Source organism: Portunus trituberculatus, chromosome 36 (assembly GCF_017591435.1).
Source record: "Portunus trituberculatus isolate SZX2019 chromosome 36, ASM1759143v1, whole genome shotgun sequence".
NCBI classification, from domain to species: Eukaryota; Metazoa; Arthropoda; class Malacostraca; order Decapoda; family Portunidae; genus Portunus; species Portunus trituberculatus.
In genome coordinates this window covers 10,870,730-10,892,697 of record NC_059290.1, presented here as the reverse complement: position 1 = coordinate 10,892,697, position 21,968 = coordinate 10,870,730, and the positions used below count along the sequence as shown (strand labels likewise).

At 43.4% G+C, this 21,968-nt stretch overlaps 1 protein-coding gene and 1 long non-coding RNA gene across 2 annotated transcripts; both read right to left on the bottom strand.

The window, feature by feature from the left end:
- Positions 1 to 1,675: 1,675 nt before the first annotated feature.
- LOC123513636 (ribonuclease 3-like) lies at positions 1,676 to 19,874 on the bottom strand. The gene is given in 26 exon segments (XM_045270903.1): positions 1,676 to 2,210; positions 2,213 to 2,446; positions 3,026 to 3,171; positions 3,553 to 3,713; positions 4,005 to 4,166; positions 4,336 to 4,545; positions 4,759 to 4,902; positions 5,207 to 5,381; positions 5,555 to 5,732; positions 6,149 to 6,261; positions 6,672 to 6,805; positions 8,275 to 8,482; positions 8,848 to 8,998; positions 9,731 to 9,874; positions 10,301 to 10,417; positions 11,443 to 11,632; positions 12,705 to 12,872; positions 13,772 to 14,256; positions 14,360 to 14,505; positions 14,686 to 14,940; positions 15,106 to 15,192; positions 15,298 to 15,507; positions 15,898 to 16,080; positions 16,200 to 16,351; positions 16,614 to 17,214; positions 19,821 to 19,874. Coding segments are annotated over 25 exon segments (5,139 nt in total). The 5' UTR covers positions 17,208 to 17,214; positions 19,821 to 19,874; the 3' UTR covers positions 1,676 to 1,818.
- An 18-nt stretch (positions 19,875 to 19,892) lies between these two features.
- On the bottom strand, positions 19,893 to 21,592 carry LOC123513637. Its single transcript, XR_006677421.1, has 2 exons — positions 21,245 to 21,592; positions 19,893 to 19,936 (listed from the first exon to the last, which is right to left on the bottom strand). It is a non-coding gene; the product is annotated as an uncharacterized LOC123513637 (long non-coding RNA).
- Positions 21,593 to 21,968: the final 376 nt, after the last annotated feature.

The following is a 21,968-nucleotide window of genomic DNA, read 5'->3' as shown; positions in this document are numbered from 1 at the left end:
TCATTCCCCCGAACACCCGCGCCCTCAGCTAGCCATCCACCCCCAAGGCAGTCATCCATCCCCCCAGCCAGCCAGCCATCCGCCAGCCAGACAGCCAGCCACCTAATCACCCGCCAGCCATCCATCCAGCCAACCAGTCACCCGGTCACCCGCCATCCAGCCATCCAGTCAGCCAGCCAGGCAGTTACCCGCCAGCCAGCTAGCCAGGCAGGCGACGCAATGCTCTCTCCACTTTGTTTAATGTTCAAATGGCGGGAAAAAGTTGTCATTAATTATATCCAGACGAGAAAATACTTGAAAAATAAACAGGTAAAATAAAAGACAAAAAATCACGGGGCCATAGTGTCGAATTTTAAATAACCTGCATACATACACACACACACACACACAGCTCCTCGCTATGAATCTTATCTGCAACACTCGCGTCACTGTTCCGTATCACTGACTCTCCTCCCGCGACTCGCTCCCAGATTGCGTGTGGAGTGAATTAAGTGTGCAGGTGATACGACGCGTGACTCCACCACCTCCACCTCCACCCACACAGCTTCTATGAATGGAATAGTATCGCGAGGCTATTCGTGTCACCATCTCCTTTCATTTCACCGAGTTGTCAATTACTCTCATTTCCTTCACGTGCTATTTTTATGAGTTGTCTGTTCATTCTCCCTCGCTAAACTGTACCTTACTTCAGTCGCTCCTTGTGTCTCATCTCATCACTCTCTCTCTCTCTCTCTCTGTTACCTAATTCGTGTGTGTGTGTGTGTGTGTTAATAATGCAATATATATATAAATTATTAAATACACTAATTAATCAATCAATTATCTACTTAATTAGCAAATATTTCGAACTTAGAGAGAGAGAGAGAGAGAGAGAGAGAGAGAGAGAGAGAGAGAGAGAGAGAGAGAGAGAAGGGGGAGGGGGGGAAGTCCCACAAAGGATGAGCCAATTTGGTTCCTGCCTTTAAGAGAGACATGAAAGGACTTGCAAGATACTCACGCTGTAGTAGTAGTAGTAGTAGTAGTAGTAGTAGTAGTAGTAGTAGTAGTAGTAGTAGTAGTAGTAGTAGTAGTAGTAGTAGTAGTGGTGGGGAAAAAAACAAACAACAAAACACCAACAACGACAATGAAAAAGCGAGAAGAAGAAGACGAAGAAGACGAAGACGAAGACGAAGACGAAGACGAAGACGAAGAAGAAGAAGAAGAAGAAGAAGGACAAGATAAAAACAAAAATAACAACAGAAAAATAATAATAACAACAATTATTACTACTACTACCACTACTAGTAATAATAATAATAATAATAATAATAATAATAATAATAATAACAGAAATATCAATTGTGGAGATGGCAACAAAGAGTAAAGGGAGGTGGAGTGAATGGGTGAGTGAAAGTAAGAGAGTGAGTGAATAAAAGTGAGTGAGAGAGGAAGTCACAGTAACATTATCGTGTGATTATAAAAGAAGGAACTTGACAAAAAACAACTCGATTCTCAGCTACAGGAAAGAATCAATGAGGGCACACACACACACACACACATATTACTACTGCTTCTACTATTAATAACACAACACATGACAACTGTAGGTGGCAATGACTTATGGATAAATAACCTGACAACTTACTTACCAATCTTTCCTGCCTCTGAACTTGAGAAAAACATTGAAACACCTTTGTACTTTAATTCTTTGCTTTTTTTTAATTTATATACATCACCTAGTGTCATATAAAGCTCATAGAAAATAAAATTAATCACATTACACTACAATTTACTCCCTTCTCTCTGGTACACCAATGAAAGCTTAAATCACAGCATGGATCACCAGTCAGACCTAACCTGCTTGCGCCCGTAATCGTCTCTGGGATGGTGTGTGCTCTTCTGGCTTGAATCATGTGGGCTCTCGCTGCGTCTGGTCCGGCCGTGTGCTTTGTGTCGCTCCCGGTGCTTCTCCAAGTCTGGCCCGTCCTTGGTCATGTGTCTTGAGTGGCCACGTCTTGTCTCACCTCCCGATGTCCTACTGTTGTCGCTATCCATCCTGTACCTCCTGTCATCCTCTATTTCTCCCCTCCCTCTCTTAGAATCTCCTCTTTCTCCATCTGTGTAGTTTCTCTCTCTGTCTCTCTCACCGTCTCTTTCTCCATATGATCTGTCACTCTCGAATATTTTTGCTTCTGTTGATTTTTCACTATCAGTAGTGTTTTGGTATTTTCTCTCATGTCCCTCTTTTCTCCATCTCTGCTTCTGTCAAAGTCTTTACTGTCTAGTTTGTCTCTGTCTCTCGGTCTCTCTCTGTTTCCTCGTCTTTCTTCCTCCCTCCAGTGCCCTCTGCTGTTCCTGTCCCTGCCTCGCTCCTTCTCCCTGTCCTGGGAATCCTGCTTGCCAATGCCTTGTATCTTGACACTCTTTTCAATCACTCTCCGCTGGTGGTCAAGTTGAGGGAACAGTTCTGTGCAGAGAAGCATTGAGTTATAAATCCATCAATCCATCTATCTCTATACAGACTTGTACTGTTTAATGGAGGAGGTAGAAGTTAGAAATACAGGAAGAAGTAATGGGAAGCCCTCATCATGTAGAGAACAGCTGTGTTAGTTGGCAAGATGGAAGTTTCAAGACATTTATCCCTTTCTTCTGGCTAACTCTCTCAGACCTGCAAGAGGACTGTAAACTAAGTGGGCCTTTTTTTGTGTGTGTGTTTTATGTTGCCTTAGGCCAGTTTTCCCCTCTTACATAAAAGAAAAGAAAAGAAAAGAAAAGAGAGAGAGAGAGAGAGAGAGAGAGAGAGAGAGAGAGAGAGAGAGAGAGAGAGAGAGAGAGAGAGAGAGAGAGAGAGAGAGAGAGAGAGAGAGAGAGAGAGAGAGAGAGAGAGAGAGAGAGAGAGAGAGAGAGAGAGAGAGAGAGAGAGAGAGAGAGAGAGAGAGAGAGAGAGAGAGAGAGAGAGAGAGAGAGAGAGAGAGAGAGAGAGAGAGAGAGAGAGAGAGAGAGAGATAATGTCAGCAATTGTTGTGAAGCAGGACACACAACTAACCTTTGGAGTTCATGAGTGCTTCCCTTGCAGCGTTCATCTCAGCCTGCTGAATGGAGTGGCCTGAGGCTTTGGCCAGCCGCCTGCCACGGAAGTACACCGCAACTGTGTACACTCGAGTGTTGGTGGGTCCCTTGCACTCAATCACCCTGCAACACAACATGACAGAACACAATTAACTCTGCAACACAACAAAATATAACACAATTAACTCTGTAACACAACACAACACAATACTTATGTAGACGTTCTCTCTCTTCAGTGTGATGTGAATACCTGTCATGGAACAAAGCAACATTCTTATCAATCCTCTCAAAGGTACAGCCGTGACCACATCAAAGTTTCCACTTCTCTATGCCTACACACTCTATTTGGTTAAGTGATATCTTATATAAAGTAAAACATAAATAACCTCTCTTGAGTACTGCAGGGAAGTACTCATGTTAGAAGAGGTTTGTGTTGAAAACATAGAGGATGGTGTCCTTTGTTTGGCACCACCAGACAACAGCCCAGGCAGCGGCACGACTCACTTGTATATGGGAATGTCTGGCTCGCCGCCGTCCATGGTACGCAGTGTGAGGCAACACTGCTGCAGCTTGCTCTTGGGGTCATTCCAGTCCTGGTTCATGATGAACTGGTGAAGGCGTGGGAAGAAGCACACATGACAGAACGTGCGGCAGTACTTCAGACCCTGCGGAAAGGAGAAGTCCATGGTGAGGCAGCAACAACAACAACAACAACAACAACAACAACAACAACAACAACAACAACAACAACAACAACAACAACAACAACACCACCATCACTACCACCACAACCATCAGACTTTATCACACCACAATGCAACACTGCAGATGAATAGCTATAAAATGCTGCCTACTCAGCATCAGATAGAGTGTGCAGTCTGCAATACTGCAAAGTACAAGTCAGACAGGATGAGGCATAGAGCACCTCACCTATGCTTGTCACTGCCCCCACTCACCCTGTCAATGTAAAGGGCACCCAGGAAGGCCTCCAGCAGGTCAGCTCTGTCCTTGGTCTTGAGCTCTGTCTTGAGGTGGGAGTACATGGCGTAGGAGGTCATGCCCAGGTCGTCGCACACCACGGCCTGCGTGCGGTTGTTCACCAGGGAGGAACGCAGCAACTGTGCAAGTCAGGACTCATCAGTGTCTGGGTTAAGGCAATACTTGAGGACTGCTCTATGAATCAACAGTTCTCTCTACTCTTTAGCACATCATTATAAAAAAACACATCAACATCTTTAAGTCCAAAGAAAGCTTTCAGTGTTTGGCCTTGGCCAGCCAGCCACCCACCGAAAGATGGCCCTCGTGGTGCTCAGGAAAGTGGCGGTACAGGTACTCTGAGGACACCAGCTGCAGCACTGTGTCTCCCAAGAACTCCAGCCGCTGGTTGGAGCCGAGGGTGAGGTTGTTGAAGCCAATGCTGCGGTCAGTGAAGGCACGTGCCAGCAGACGGATGTGCTTGAACTCCACGCCGATGGACTCCTCAAACTTGGACAGTTTCTGAGGGAAGCAGAGTTAGTGGTGTGTTGTGTTGGTCTGCACTGTAATACTGTATTGCAAGACTTGTCACAAAGCAGTGCCTGACTCACTACTCACTCAGGCACAGGAGAAAGTGAGATGGATACCTACAGGAGGAGGCAAATGAGAGAAGACTTAAGTGTTGTGTGGTCAGTGACTCCCAGACAGTGGGGACACAACACATGTCTGACTTACCGTGAGGATGGGGAAGGACTTGATCCACTTGCGGTCCCCATGCGGCTCCTGCTCCTGGATGGGGTGCAGCGGGTAGTGGACCCAGATGGAATGCAGCACAGCCTCTCCCTTGAACAAGGTGGAGCTCAACACCTTGTCAGCCTCCTGCAACACAACACAACACAAAAGTGGGTCATAGTAATGGGGTCAATTGTATAGCAGCATTACAAACACCCTTCACTACTCCCTCTGTACCTATCAGGAAAAGTGCAAGTGATGATGTCATTACTTCCAGTGTTCCGGTAAAGACAACAGATAATACTGTCACTAATGCTTGTATGTGTTACTACATCCTGTGTCCCAGCAAACACCAAACATTATATGGAGCAAAAACATGGCTGTATTAACCATAAGCATTTCCTGTCTCTTTCACCTTCACTGTCAATCACTACAGCAGTGGAAGTCTCACCTCAATGCCAGAATCCAGGAATATTGCTCCCATCAACGCCTCAAAACAGTTGGCCATGGCGTGTCGCAGCTCAAAGTCGTGGCAGAGATCCGAGCCGTGAGCGTACAGCATGAACTGGTCCAGCCGCAGCTTCTCCGCCAGGACGGCCAGGTGCTGGTTCTGCACAATGGCTGCCCTGATGGACCGATGGACCAAGAGGTTAGCAGTGGTGTGCATGACAAACACTTCATGATAAAGATACACAATGACAGTAATGAGGACACATCACTCAAACAATTATTTCAGAAGGAAAGATGCATGCGTGATGATTCTGATAGAGAAAATGTGGAATATAATATAAAAGATTACCTGTAAGTTGCCAGTCCTCCTTCCTCCAGGCTGGGAAACAGGTGGAACAGGTGGATGGAGGTGAGGAACTCCACCACAGCATCTCCTAAGAATTCCAGCCGTTCGTTGTGCGTTATCTTGCTCTCCGTTTCCAAGTTGCGGCCGAATCTGGACATGATGTTGATGAGCGTGTTGATGCCTGACGGGGACACAGGGAGAGAGTGCATCACACGTCTGAGTTGAGTTACAGGGGCAGCCTTGTGTTAGCCACCCTTGCTACCTCCCTCCATGTCCTCTTCCTTCACGCAAACCTACATACACCTCGCTACACAAACATTCTTCACTCAAGATTTAAAACTGGATAAAAACTGAAAAAGACTCCTATGCCAGCCAAGGGGTCCTGTTTCCTTTGACTTGTTTAGGGACTGGCACCTCAGTGGGCCTTATTTTATCCTTTTCGTTGCCATTGGTCAGTTCCACATAATGAGAGAGAGAGAGAGAGAGAGAGAGAGAGAGAGAGAGAGAGAGAGAGAGAGAGAGAGAGAGAGAGAGAGAGAGAGAGAGAGAGAGAGAGAGAGAGAGAGAGAGAGAGAGAGAGAAATACCACTGACTCACCTCTCTTCCGTGTGTTCATGTAGTGGATGCGCCGGTCACCATACTCCGGCTGTCGGATGCCACAGTTGGTGAGGGAGTTCCTGGCGTGGTCTGGATTGGTGCCAAAGTTTTCCCTGGAGTGACAGTAAGAGCAACAATCAAATGGTAAGATCAGTAATATTTTCACCAACCAGTGTGGCTGCATTCAGTGTCACCATAGTGTTGTCCTCACACTGAACACTGGACCATAGAACACTATTCACTTGCAATGCTGTGCCACCGCTGCCACTATTAGTACATAAACAATTCACCACACAGCTATACTACTACTACGACTACTACTACTACCACCACTATTACTACGACTACTGCTACTACTACTACTACTACTACTACCACCACTACTACAACTACTAATTACTACTACTACTACAACTATTATTACCACAACCACACCTACCACCAACTCCCCATCAAGCCAGCTACACCACTACTGTCACTACACACACACACACACACACACTCTACAGGCAGGAGGACTCACCTGTAGGAAGGGTGGGTGAGGGCCAGCTGGAGGAGGAACCTGGTCTGGAACTTGTAGCCAATGCACTCCTCCAGCACCTCAAGGGACTGGTGGAAGCGCAGATGACAAACCAGCACTGGCAGCAACATGGCATGCTGTCCAACACAAAGGTACATGTCACTATAGCCCTGGTGTGGTGGACATATTGAAAGACATATTCACAATACGAGAATTACTTATTTTTATGTAAGATGGTAAGCTGGTCAAGGGCAACAAAAAATAAATAAAAAATAAAAATAAAGAAAAAAATAAATCAAAGAAAAGCTCATTTGATTGCCAGTTCCCTTAAAAATACATAAAATAAAAATGAATTAAAAATAAAATTAAATAAAAGCTCATTTGATTGCCAGTTCCCTTAAAAATTAATAAAATCTACTCTATATGTACAAGAGGTGGGTAGCTCATACAGGTGGCCTCAAAGCATCACACACTCACACATACAGACGTTCATACTCTGAGCCCAGTATCTCTAGTGGAAAGGGAGCATTGTCTAGGAGGCTCTCAGCATAACACACCTGGCCACATACTCCCACAGCAAGGCATGACTACATACACTGCTATATACCTGTCCCTTAACCCCTTCAGTACCATGACGCATTTCCATATTCATTCTACTTACTATTTGATGATTCTATACAGCTTCAGAAACTTACGTGGGATATTAAAATAGTGAAGACTGTGGCCATTACTCTTCTGCCCTCCATAGGCCCTTCCTAATGTAAATAAAATTATCTTATCATACCCAAAACTCAAGGTAAAGTGGTGTCCCAGTCATGAAGGTGCTAATAATGAGACAGCTCCTATCCTCCACCTACTTATTCATTCTGCTTACTATTTGATGATTTTATGCAGCTTCAGAAACTTATGTGTGGGATTAAAATAGTGAAGACTGTGGCCATTAATCTTCTGCCATCCATAGGCTCTTCCTAATGTATATAAAATTGTCTCATCGTACCTGAAATTCAAGGTAAAATGGTGTCCCAGTCATGAAGGTGTTAATAATGAGACTGCTCCCTACCTTTCACCTACTCCAATCCTGACCACACTGGATACAAGGCACTTCCTGTTCAATGCCCCTACTACCCAAGTCCACATGCTATGAAGTATATCCTCACATCTCCCAAGCCACAAGACAGTGTAGCCAATTATTTCTGATTTCACGCTCTCTATTTTTGAAACACAAGAGAATAGAGAAACGCGTGCTAAAAAATAGAGAACATAATACAAAAAATGTGAAGTTAAGTCATACAGAAAATGTAAAGCGTGTCCAATAAAGAGAGAATGTACTCGTAACACAGAAAATGGAAGGTTAGGCCACACTTCTACAACAGAGAATACAGAAAATGTGAAGCTGGCAGTCATAGAAGAAAAAGTCAAATGTGTCCAGAAAAGAGGGAATGTAACACAGAGAATGGAAGGTTAGGCCACACTACTGCAACAGCATCACTCATCCACTCCACACTGCTGCTCTCCATCCATCTCCACGACTTACCACCCTTGCTTGGTGCACCGTTCCAGTGGCTCACCCTCTCACCTCACACACCTGACACACTCTCACACACACCTGCACCACATCACACATAATGCCGGTCCTAAAGAAGCCCTGGGAAGACACAGCCACAGTCACGTCTCTCTTCATCTTGGAGGTCATTCTCATCTCCTGCAGTCGGTTCTCCTTGGCCTCCAGACGCCGCTTGTCCTCGAAGGAAGGCTTGGGCATGTTGGCTAGCAGGTGTCTGAACTTCACATACTCCCGCCACGCCTTCTGGTACCTGCAACACGGGGAGGGAGTCTATGGCCTGTATTCTGAAACGCTTTGCTCTATCACCATCACTGCTTTCCAAGGGCTCCAGTTGAAGATACTCGTGATTTTAAGAATATTTTTATGGTTCTGGTGATAGATTGGCAAGATTTCTAGTTTATTAAAAGGAGAAACTGTATTGAAAAATCTGGTTAGTTGTCTCTGTAGCCTTGGAAAATTGGCATAGTGAGAAGGGAAGGTGTTTCTGAATAGTGCTGGTAGTGGCCATAACTAACTAACTAACTAACTAACTAACTAACTCACTCATTCACATGCTCACTCACTCACTCACTTTCTCATTCGCTCACTCACTTACTCACTCGCTCACTCACTCACTCAGGATTGCCGGCGTAAGAGAGCTGAGGGGGACGTATGCCAAAGTGTACAATGACAGGGTAGTTGATGGTCTCCTCACTAACTTGGTCCCGATCCAGCTGGTCCACCCTGATGCTGCTGGGCTTCATGCCGGGACAGGTCACCACCATACCTGGCAAACAAGTGTGTATGGTAACATTACTGGTAACATTAACCTCTTAAATACCATGATGTGTTTCCATAATACCTGCCAAACAAGTGTATATGGTAACATTACTGGTAACATTAACCTCACCTCCTAAGTACCATGATGTGTTTCCATATTCACTCTGCTTACTATTTCATGATTTTCTACAGCTTGAATAACTCATGTGGGGGTTAAAATAGTGAGGAGTGTGGCCATTAATCTTCTGACCTCCATAGACCCTTTGTAATGTCAATAAAATAGTCTAATCGTACACAAATCTCAAGGTAAAAATGTCTCCCAGTATTGAAGGGGTTATGGTCAGTGCTGTGTATGGTAACATTACTAGTAGCAGTAAGGTTTGTGCTGTTTAATGAGTGAATGGTTGAAATTAATGGTGTTTTCAAGTGTGTACGGTAACAATAGTAGTAACATCAATGTCTGTGCTGTCTAAATGGTGGCATCTAATGAATGTCTGGTTGAAGTCATTGGTGCTTTCAAATGTTTCATGCTTCTAGTGAAAGGTTAAAAAATCCTGCCATAAGATAAACAGCAAGTATTTTCAAGCTGGTTATTTGTGTTTTTAAGAGTCTTCAAGCTTGTTACTGGTGTGTTTTAAGTGTTTTCAAGCTTATTATTTGCATTAAGAGTGTTTTCATATTTCTGTTGAGTTTGGGGTGGATTTTGCCACAAGAGAGAGCCACAAGACAGAGCCAGTACCTTTGAGCTGGTCAGCATAGTTCTGCCACTGGTACTGAGACATGCTGAGTAGGTGTGCCAGGTCCTCAGGCTGCACCAGGGGCCCGCTATTCTTCAGCAGTGAACTCAGCACCTCATTCATGGACAGGATCTCCTTACCATTGTCTGAAAGTAGAGTTTTTATTTATTTATTTATTTTTTTTTTATGTAAGAAGGAAAAGCTGGCCAAGGGCAACATAAAAAGAAAAAAAAGTAATAATAAAAAGGTCCACTTAGGTCCCAGAGAGTTAGCAAAAGAAAGGGATAAATGTCTTGAAACCTCCCTCTTAAATGAAGTCAAGTCACAGGAAGTTGGAAGTACAGAAGCAGGTAGGGAGTTCCATGTGGATGTGTTCCTAAGTGTTTCTGTCTTCCTTTGACTGTAGAGACAAAAATATGGCACCAAAAAATAAGTAAACTCAAGGTAAGAAGAATATGTGAAATAGCAGAGAAGAGATGCACTGACCTACAAGTTTACACACAAAATATTATGGCACCAGAAACATGATAAGGGGAAGAACACATGAGTTAGCAGAGAAGAGGAACACCAACCTGCAAGTTTCCGCACAAATCTCGGCATGAAGTGGAACCGTGGGCAGCCGTCACTGTCTCCCATCGACTTGAGGTTCAGGTCAACAAGCTCTAGAAGTTCCAGAAAGAGATACTGGTCTGCAAATTAAGAGTTCAAAGGTCACGGGTAAGGTCAATACAATGAGACTATAAATATAACAGAAAACTTATTAATGTGCTAGTGATATAAGATTTGTAAGTGCGTGTTAAGAGGTCAGAGGTCACAGATGAGGCCAGTACTCTACACCAAGATACAAGGAAAAAGGAAGCCTCTACACTAAGATACAACTGAAAAGAAAGACTCTACACTAAGATACAAGGAAAAAAGGAAGACTCTACACTAAGAGACATTAAAAAGAAAGACTCTACACTAAGATACAAGGAAAAAAGAAGACCTAACTTAATCTAACTTAAAAAAGAAAGATTCATTGTACTAAAATATCAAAGTAAAAAATGTTGTATATTAAGATACACAACAACAACAACAACAGCAACAAACAACTGATGAGATACGAGTACAATAAAAAAGGAAATATTACACTAAGATATAATGAAAAAAAGAAAGACCTAATCTAACCTAACCTAACCTGAAAAAAAATAAATAAATAAAGTAAAAAAATAATAAATAAATAAATAAAATAAAATAAAAAGGCAAGATACTAAGATACAATAGTAAAAGAAGTACTATACAAAGCCAACAAGAAAAGAAAGCAACGATGAGGACCAGCGTTAGTATGCACATTTTTGTAAGCTGCGTTTTGGCACTGCTTGTACCATCGTCAGGCTACAGTAAAGCAGACACAAAAATAATAGTAAGTAATAAGAAAGACCTAACCTAACCTAAAGAAATTAGTATACAATAAAACAATAAACAAGTAAAAAAATAAATAAGTAAATAAATGAATAAATAAATAAAATAAAAAGATATATATATAAAATAACTACTATACTGATAGAACCCAAAAAAAGACTTCACCTAACCTAACCTAAAAAGAGACTCAATACTACGATACAACAAAATACAAAGATTACTACACTGAGGTACAAGAAAAGGAAAAACCAAACCAAACCTAACCTTAAAAAAAACACTCTACACTGACACAACACAAGGAGTCATCACGCACACAGAAGGTTGAGTTCCTGGATGCAGAAGTTGTCCGGTATCTTCTCCTGGATGTAGAGAATGGTATACTCAATGTTGAAGCGAATGACTCGGCAGGTGGGCACTTCCTCCAGCGGGTGGTGGGATAGCAGCGAGAACCCCTCAAAGATGAACTCATGGCTGTCGTGCATAATGACTGTTGGTGTCTTGATCTGAAAACACCATTTTTTTATCTTTTTTTTTTTATGTAAGAAGGAAAGTTGGTCAAGGGCAACAGATAATAAAAAAATAAATAAAATAAAAAAATAAAAGGCCCACTTACTTGCCAGTCCCCTTGCAGGTATGAAAGAGTTATAGCCAAAAGAAAGAGATAAATGACCTGACATCTTGTAACTCACAGAAAATGAAAATAAAATAAAAATGAGTAAATGAATAACAAATTGAAATCTCATTACTCAGATAATAAATGAAAATAAATAACTGAATACTGAGTCAAATGAAAATGAAAATAGATAAATGAATAGTGAGACAAATGAAAGAAAGCAATAAATACAAATAAAAAGCGTTGTTAATAAGTTTGTTGTTTAAGTTTTTACACACGTCACTGCCTCCACACACCAACCACCACCAAACTTCTCCCACTGCCACCACCACTCCCCGCCTGCAGGTGTGCTGGCCAAGAGGTGACAGAAAACAGTTAAAAACATCTTAATTTTCTCGCCCACCAAAAATAAATTACACATAGAATTTCAGAAAAGCTGGACAGTTCAATTTGAGGCGTTTTAAGTCCATATTCAGAAATACTTTGCTCTCTCACCACAACTATTTTCTAAGGCCAAAGAGATGATTAGCAAGGTTGTCAAGAGTGTTTCTCCAGTTGATTATATAGAAATCTTGTCACTCTGCCTTTAGAACCATAAGAAACACCTTAAAAATATGTGTAAACTTAAATAAAGCCATTTGAAAGAGTGGAGAAGTGCAGAAGTGTTTGAGAATACAAGCCTTAACCGATTCATTAAAGAGATGCATTTTTATCTTGAATTTTTGTTACAATTAGACGATATTATTTGCATTAGGAAGGGTCAATGGAGGTCAGAAGATTAATGGCCAGAGTCAGTCTATGGATGTCAGAAGATTAATGGCCAGTTTTCACTACTTCAATCCCCACATAAGTTTCTGAAGCTGTAGAAAATCACCAAATAGTCACCAGAATAAACATGACAACATCCCACAGTACTGAAGGTGTTAATGTTAAGACTAGGCCAATGCAACAAAGCGACTGACCAGGAAGTTAGTTGGTGGTGAGATGGTGATGAGGTAGTGGTGAAGCCGGTCAGCGTTATTGGTCCAGGGGTCACACTTGTTAAGGTTGTCCTCCCCAACATAGTAGCCGTGACGGATGCCGGAGCGCTGGGCCTTCAGGGAGCAGCGACACAGTGGTCCGTCGTTCATCTGAAAGCACCACACCTCAGCACACCACTTGGCAACACTATACTGGATCCAGACTAACTTGGCAACACTGCAATGGGATCTAGACTAGCTTGGCAACACTGCACTGGATCCAGACTAGACTGGCAACACATGTCTGCATTGTTGCCACCTCAACCCTAAAGTGACCTGACCTGACCTGGGCCAGCACAGAGATGCCAAGAAAATTCACGTGTCAGTTAGGGATGGCAACACTGCAAGGCTTCTAAGTGTTGCTGAGTGTACTGGACAATGTAGTGTTGTTGTTCCGTCATCAAAACAAAAGTCACTCAAAAACCATTTAGTCGTATATCACAGCCTTTACATTAGGAATAGGCAAGGCAAACGATTAAAACATGTGTGAGAGGGAGAGGGAGAGAGGGAGAGGAGTGTGGTGTCAGTTGAGTGATGAGTGTGAGTGACAGCAGTGTGTGATGAGAGCAGCACACCTCAAGCACCAAGGTAAGCTGGATTCACTGAAGTCTGCTTGAAAACACTTTACACTTACTGATATGAAAGAATTACTGGCTTGTTCTGGCTTTACCTCTTTAAAATATACCTTTATGCAATTGTTTTTTATTATTTTCTTTTATGCAAGAGGGGAAGCTGGTCAAGGGTAACAAAAAATTAAACAAAAAAAAGGCCCACTTGATTGCCAGTTCCCTTAAAGATTGCACATTAAGCTTGCTGGTTTTTCTTTGTACTAAATTCTCAATGACTAATGGTGAAGTATATCACTATTCTATCATGACTGTCACCACCACAGCCACACTCACTCCTGTCACCACCACAGCCACACTCACCTGTCACCACCACAGCCACATTCACCTCATGTCACCACCACAGCCACACTCATCACCTGTCACCACCACAGCCACACTCACCTCACCGGGATCATTGAACCACAGCTCAGGGTGGAGTCGGTCTGGGTGGCTGCGTTTCTTCTCCAGTTCCTTGGATATCCTGTCCATCTCACTCTCATCATCCTCTTCACTGCTGGAGCTGTCATCACCCTCACTGCTGCTACTGCTACTACTACTGCTACTGCTGCTGCTACTGCTGCTACTGCTGCTGCTTTGCCCAGAGGCCTTATCTGTGCCCTTGGTTTCTTTCTTTTTCTTCTTCTTCTTATGATGATGACTGTGGTGACTCCCTGACTTGGCCACTCCTGCGGCTGTCTGGCCTGGCACACCCTCACACTCGGCCAAGCAAGGCACGGCACTGGCTGGACTGCTGCTCTCCTTGGCACCATCTTCACTCCCTTCAGTCTTGTCCTTTCCATCCCCTGTGACTGTGTCCTCCTTTGATGGGTTCTTCCCATCACCCTCCTCTGTGGCCACCTTTGCTTTGCTGCAGCCACTCTTGCACACTGCAAACCATCGCCCACGGGTCAAACAATGCCTCCCACTGCCACACCTGTCACCTGCACCTGCCACACACTACAAAATCATAACAATACAAGTTTTGCTCACTGGTCAATGGCTGTGGTGACTCCTTGTTTTTCTCAGCCTTGTGTTTCTTCTCTTGCCTCACTCGCTCTCCTCTCTTCACCAGCTTCTCGTCAAACACATCGCAAAGAGCCATCAACTTCTTTGTGGCTCGTGTTACAAGAGGATTTCTGCAAAATTAAAGAAAATAAAGCAGGATTCTTCCAACATGCTGAAAGAACACTGGTGGTGTCTATGTGTGTGTACTATGCCTTGTTAAGTTTGTCCCACTCACAATCCTGCTGGTGCAATTGTTTTCCCATGTCTTTGTTTGAGGTAACCCAGCCTGGCTCAGTGGTCAGTGCACTCACTTGTCATCTCGCTGGTAGTAGAGGTCAGCGGGGGCAGAGCGAACCCAAGGAGTCTTTGTCTCCTCCTCCTCCTCCTCCACAGCCTTCAGCATTTCCTTCTCTATGAGTGCATCAATCTGGTCAGCATCAGGACTCCCTTGCCTCCCAATGGACTCAGCCTTCCTAGCAGCAGTTGCTGCCGCTGCTGCTGCTGCTGCTGCTACTTGGTCAGGAGTCCTGTTGTGTTGGGGCTCTGGGCTGTGTGCAGGAGGTGGTCTGGGGGGTGGAAGGTTGAATCAGACAGTGTATGGGTAGGAGGAAATAATGACTAAGAAGAGGAAGCCTCCAGACATACATGTGTGGGTAAAAGAAGGTGACACAAGAGTTACACTGTCTACCACTGAGGCTATTGGTGATGATAGCAGCACTGTGCCAACACACCTCTTTCTGATGGGTGACCTGGAATGTGGGGGCCGGCGACCTGGGCTCCTTGACCTCCTTGCTGCCCTGCTGTGGCTACCCTGTGACCTGCCATGGAATATCACTATCATTACCACACTGGAGGACCAATCACTCACCAGAAACCTCAACACAAACCAAACCAAGCCAAGCCAAGCCAAATGAGCACATCACCTTTCCCGCAGGTCGTGTGAAGTCTTGGAGGGCGGCGAGTAGTTCCTTGTGTCTCGCCTCCGAGGAGCAGCCTCAGCAGGGCTCCGAGACCGCTTGCTGCTGCTGCTGCTCCTGCTGCCTCTCTCCGGCCACTTGTCCTCAGCATACGTGTTGTACCTGCGGTCCCTCTTGTACCGCGGCTCAATGCTGCTTCTTTCCTTGTCACATCTGCTGGTGATCATTCATTACCTTAAAATGTTGTATCAAATGTGTAATGCATATGTAAGTAAATAAATATAAATCACATTCTCCAACCTGGATCATGACACACTACTTTAAAAGTGTCCTGAAGGCTGCATCAAAGACTCAGACTCAGTCATCAGAACACAACACAAAGTAATAGGTTCAGGTCAATAGAGTCAGATTGATGAGGAGAGGAAGCTATTGGGTTTTGAAAAGTAAGTGGTGGATGAGTGGAGTGCACAATGCAATCTAGTTGTTTGAGCAGTCAATGAGATTTAGCCGAGATAAATTCATGGACAAGAATGACAAGACTTGGCCAGTGTCTTGTTGCAGCTTTCCTCATTTTGTGACAATGTTAGTCAAGCACAACTTAGTCACCTAGAGTGTGGTTTCCTTGAAGACCTGGATGACGGGGAGTAGCAGCCACTGTCACTCCTGCGGCTGGAGTACTCCGAGGGGCTCATGGAACGCTTCCTCCCTCTCTCCACCCACCGGTTCTCACCCCCATAACCACGGTCCTCCTTGTACTTGGGCTCCAAGCTGCGCTGATCACTATCGTACCTAAAATTGGAAGGACAGCAGCGCTTATCATTGTGGATAATCATGGACCTTTATCTCTATTTTCAATGATTAAGATTTTTAAATCCGTGTCCCCCAAACACCACAGGAGAGGCACAGACCTTGAGGAGTGGGAGGGCCTGTTGTCTGGCCGGGGAGGCAGGTCATGCTCTCTTCCCCTGCTGTCCAGGCCGGGGTGCGGGGGGTGGCGTGGCGTGTGGTCATGGTGGGCAGGCGGACAGCTTTCCTCCCACTCTTGGTGAGGCCATGGCTGCTGGGGGCACACCGAGCCATTAGAGATTGCAAGGCACACTACAGAGCTTGTTAGGTTTTTATTTATGTAAGAGGACAAAGCTGATCAAAGGCAACATAAAATAAAAAATAAAGGCCTACTTAGTTGCCAGTTCCCTTGCAGGTCTGAGAGACTTAGCCAAAATAAAAGGGAAAAATGTCTTCAAAAACAGCATGAATGATGTACTGGTGATACAGACTGAGCTGCCTCACCAACACAGTGTGCGTGCTGAGGGCAGCCTTACCTGTGATCCCTGTGCTGAGCTGCCAACCTGGGGGATTTGTGAGGGCAGCGGTGTGGTGCCCCAGCTGTACCCCGGGGTGCCGGTGTATGGAGGGGCAGGAGGGGGACAGGATGCAGACCCAGGGGAGGGGCCAGGTGGGGGATAGGATAGAATGGGAGGGGGCGGTCCTGGTGGCCTCATGGCAGTGACAGGGGTGGGGCCTCCCTGCTCTGTGCATGGCCGGGGGGGCACGCTGTACTGGGTGGGGTAGGGCTGGCTGTAGTGTGGCGGGTGGTAGTGGCTGGGTGGGGGGATGTTGGGAGGGTATGGGAGCACCTCTGGCACACTCTGGGTGGTGTAGGGTGGGCCTGGGGCATGGTGGTGGTGGTGTTGGTGGTGTTGTTGTTGTTGGTGGTGGTAGGGGCAGGTGGTGTGCTGGTGGGGAGGGAGGGCTGGTGGTGGGGCATGCTGGTCGGTGCTGCAGGAGGCACACCCCACATTGCTCCACTGGTTGGCTGGCACAGTACTCTCCGCCTCAGGGAAGAACCAGCCGGCAGTGGCCATTGCCCCACCACTGCCATTGCTGCCTGGCCACACTCCCCCACCTCCACTCATGGCCTTCCTGGGGACACAATGCACAGGTCACTCACCACAGGACTTGGAGAGAGAGAGAGAGAGAGAGAGAGAGAGAGAGAGAGAGAGAGAGAGAGAGAGAGAGAGAGAGAGAGAGAGAGAGATACAAGGAAACAGACCCAGTGCTTGTCAATTCTTCCAGGAATCAATGTCTTTGCTGTGTCTCTGTTCAGAATGACATGAAGACAAGTGTTGGTGAGTGTGTTAATTAGGTATACAGAGAGCACCAAGAACACACTGTAGAAGTCCTGGCAAATAAGACTGAAAAAAGTAAGAGAAACATTGGCAACATAATAAAGGATAAAAAGAAAGTAAAGGAAACACTGGCAACACAATAAAGGAAATGTAAGGCAACTCTCCCAACAATAACCTGAACCTGATCATACAGTGGTGTTGCTGCAGGAAGGGACAAATTGGAGATGAAGGAAATCTCAACAAATTAAATAAAAGCCAGATGGTTAACAAATGACAGTAAAGGTTTAGGTTTTTCATATGTATATACCATTTTAATATCACAAGAATAAAATGGATAAAATGTACATCCTTTTTCTTTCTTTCATCCAGTATTCTAGTCCTATTCTGTGGAGTACTCACACAAGGATATGATAAAAAGATACACAGGGGCCAATATTGCACGTCAGGTAATACACATTCTGCTGTAGGGTAGCAAACAAGTGGATTAGCCCCCCCAGAGATTGTGGTTAATGCCAGAAGAGTATTGGGCTTTGGAAGGCAATTGGGTAAGGTGTGGAAGCATAAAAAAAAAAAATGGGACTACACAGCCATGAGTAAATGTTACCTCCCTCGACCACAGACCTTTCTTGCTAGTGACTCATTGATGGCATCACAACAATACTTTTTAACCTCTTCCAGAAATCTACTATGAAACTTACCAAAACACTTGACCTAATGATCCTTACATTTCTTCACCCTCCAAACACCGATCCATAAAATACCACAGGAACCTTGAAAATAAAAAAAAAAAAAAATCAACAGGTGGACAATAACAGCCAGTGTCCTAATATACGGGTCCCTCTAGCTCTCCTCCTTTCCCGGCTCGCCCTTCGCTGTGCCGCTTGCTCTCTTTCACACAGCTGGTTTGACGTCACATTTATGAAGCCACACTATTGGTCAACAGTAGAAAGAGAGAGAAAGAAGATAATATATGAAGGAAATGAATAAGGGAATAGAAATAAAAAAAACAGCAGAATCTTCGCATTACACTGCTACCAATCAAGCGATAATCTCCTCCCCCCCTCCCTCTCTCTCTCTTTAAAAACTTTACCACGATAACATTTCTGACTAAAGCAATTGGCATACATTCCCTTATTTGCAGGTCTCTACACAGCAACACCAGTACTTTATCTCTGTGAATGGTGCCTGGCGTCTATCAAAGCTTCCTACTCACGTTATTGGCAAATATCTTCAACACAGGAAGGATATTAAGCGAAAAATGTGCCCCAGTCCATCAAGTGTTGTGGTTTTAAAGTCTTGATTGTGATCTTGACGCTACAGGTCTTAATCTTGTTCCGGTGTATTTTCCAGCCATTATTTTACCATTATTTCTTACTTATTCGTAATTTTAACCTCTTGAGTACCATGACGCGTTTTCATATTTATTCTGCTTACTATCTGGTGATTATATACAGCATCAGGAACTTATGTGGGGGGCACTAAAATAGTGAACTGTAGCCATTAATCTTCTAACCTCCATAGACCCTTCCTAATGTCAATAAAATCGTCCAATCACACCCAAAAAATCAAGGTAAAAATGCATCCCAGTACTGAAGGGGTTAAAGTTATACAACGATACCTTATATTTACTTGTCTTAATTGTTCTTACCCCCTCAGCATCAACGAAGCCTCTTGTAAAATTTTAGCCGATCTTGAGCTACCAGCGGAGAGAGAGAGAGAGAGAGAGAGAGAGAGAGAGAGAGCAATAACACACTCAGAAGACCTACACACACACACACACACAGTACTACCCGAAGATCGGACTATGAGCTCTGAGCTCGCTCCATAATGGGGAAGACTGTCTGGGTGACCAGCAGACGACCGAGGTGAATTACACACACACACACACACACACACACACACACACACACACACACAACACCGTTCCCACACATCCAGACGCACCTAAATTATTGAAAATACTCAAAATTATCCCAAAACACACTCAAAACACCATACAACACCTTAAAATACTTATAAACACACCCAAAAGTCACTATAGAAACACCCATTATACACCAAAACCACATAATACATCCAAAAACCCACACACACCCATGCCAAACTTATCCCAAAACATACTTAAAACGTCATAAAGCATCTCAAAACACCCCCAAATAGTCTCAAAACACATCCAAATACTCAAATGTATTCACAACACACCCAAAATACGTAAAATATAACTAAAACTATATATTACGCACTGAAATACACAGAATGCACACAAAACACGTTTATAATACTTTAGATACGTTCAAAATACCACACAACACTACCAAACACACTTAAAACACTCCATACGTACCCCAAAATATATCAGAATGCATTATAAAGAACGACAAGATTACAAGGGAGACTTACCTAAATATTGTGGCTTGCCTCTTCCACCTTTTATTCTTCCTCTTTTTCTTCTTTCTTCATATTTTTTCTTTCGTTTCCCCTTTCTTCTGTATTCTACTTCTCCCACCTATACACATCTGAGCATAGAAATGGATAAAAACATTTAGAAAACACTAGATATTACGCAGAAATATTGACGAACTCATGGGTTGAAAGAGAGAAGCCCGCCCAGAGCCATGATGAGTCACCACCTTACCTGTGACATCATCAGAGCTCGAGAAAAGGGGTGATTCGGCTAAATTACGTAAATAATTTTAAAAATGACCTACAGAAAAAACGAAGCCATGGCCGAATGCTTACTATTTTATGACTTGATAGATACTTTAACTAACATCCAAAATATCAAAACATCTCCTGCCTAACTAGTTTTAAAGAAATGTCTACATCAATTATGGTAAAAGTATAAAGATACTTTCACTTATAACACTGCTAAAACATCCACCCATTTCTACTTTATGTTTCTTTCAAAAAATACTAGACAATATAAGGTCCTTTTTCAGACATCCAACAGTTAGCTAGAACCGGAAATGAACGAATGAAAAGATATTTATGCAAAACAAAAGCATTAATATCTAAACTCATTACAAACTCTTGTAAAGTCCAATAATTTTCACTTAGCAAGTATTTCAACACATTTTACAAAGCCTGGGTTATCTTTCAAGGCATTCTAGAACGAGTTAGATCGTGAAGCACAAACGTAAAGAAATGAAATAAGAATTATAAAATTCACTTTTAACAGGACTAAACATAATTTAAAAGTCCACACATTTCATTCAATTGATTGATTTCTTACTTAAAAGGGACTAAGCGATACTTTTATACCATAAAGGCCCAGTTATAGCTTGAAATAAAAAATCTCCAAATGGAAAATAGAAAATTTGGCCGTTAAATTCCTTCATATTTACGCCATAAAACACCACCGAACGCCATATATTTATCGATCAGAGGCGTGCAACACAATTTAAGGGCAACAAAATATTTTTAGAAGCCATAAAAACATACCACAGAAGCGTAATTTTATCTTTAGGAAATATATGAAAAAAAATATTGGAACCCCCTGGCTGCCGGGGGTAGGCTGGGGCCGAAGGGGCGGCAAAATCAGTGAAGCAGCCAGGCGCTACTGGACGCCATGTTTCTTTATTCTTTCACCACCCAAATTAAACCATATTGGGAATATTTGACCACGAGATATGAAATGCTAGACTAGTGGATCCATTCTGAGCCATATTTAGTTTACGGTAAGTGAAAGAACCAAATAACAGCTGGTAATAAATACTGAAGATTTGTTTTTTACGTATCATCTTTTCAAATCTGAGTAGATTTAAAATTGTTTTCACTCTTATATATAAAGGACACCTAAAAATAAGTGAATGGCTTTAGCTTACTTTAAACAAATGAATGTAAGGCTTGCATTGTGGATCGAGCGTTGTGTCAATGCGGTGTTGACTTGGCTGGTTCACCCTTGTCTTCAGGTTTGGCCTTCCTGCTGGTCCAGTTTGGCAAGAATATGGTAACACTGCACTTCACTTGTGTGTATGTACGTATGTACGACTGTTTGGATGTACTTATAGCTGATTCTAGGTGTGTTTTGGTTATATGAGTGTATTTTTGAGCATGTATGGGTGTGTCTGGATGTATAGCAAGTCTGAATAGTAATACAAAAGAGTAGACACACCACCACCACCGTCACCACCACCACTGACACTGCCCTCCGTAGATGTGTCTGTGATGGCAGTGTCTGTACGGTAGTACTAAATTAATATTATGAAAACCGTCTATTACTACATCTATCATTAATGAGATTCTATACTTCCATAAATGTCATATATCGAATTATTGGTTATTATGACATCTTTTTTATATATCATCGCATCCAGCTATGGTTATTTGGCGAGGCAGTAAATATTACATTGTCAGCGAATGTTTGCATCTCCCGCGGGAAAGACTCAAAACAAAAAACGAGGTATTTGAAAGGCAAACGATGATATTTCTTTATTCTCTTTTTCTATCGCCTCTATTCTCGATATATGTGTATTTTTGACAATATTTCAAGGTGTATTGATGAAAACCAAAAGAATATATATAGATCATAGTGACATTTTGCCACTA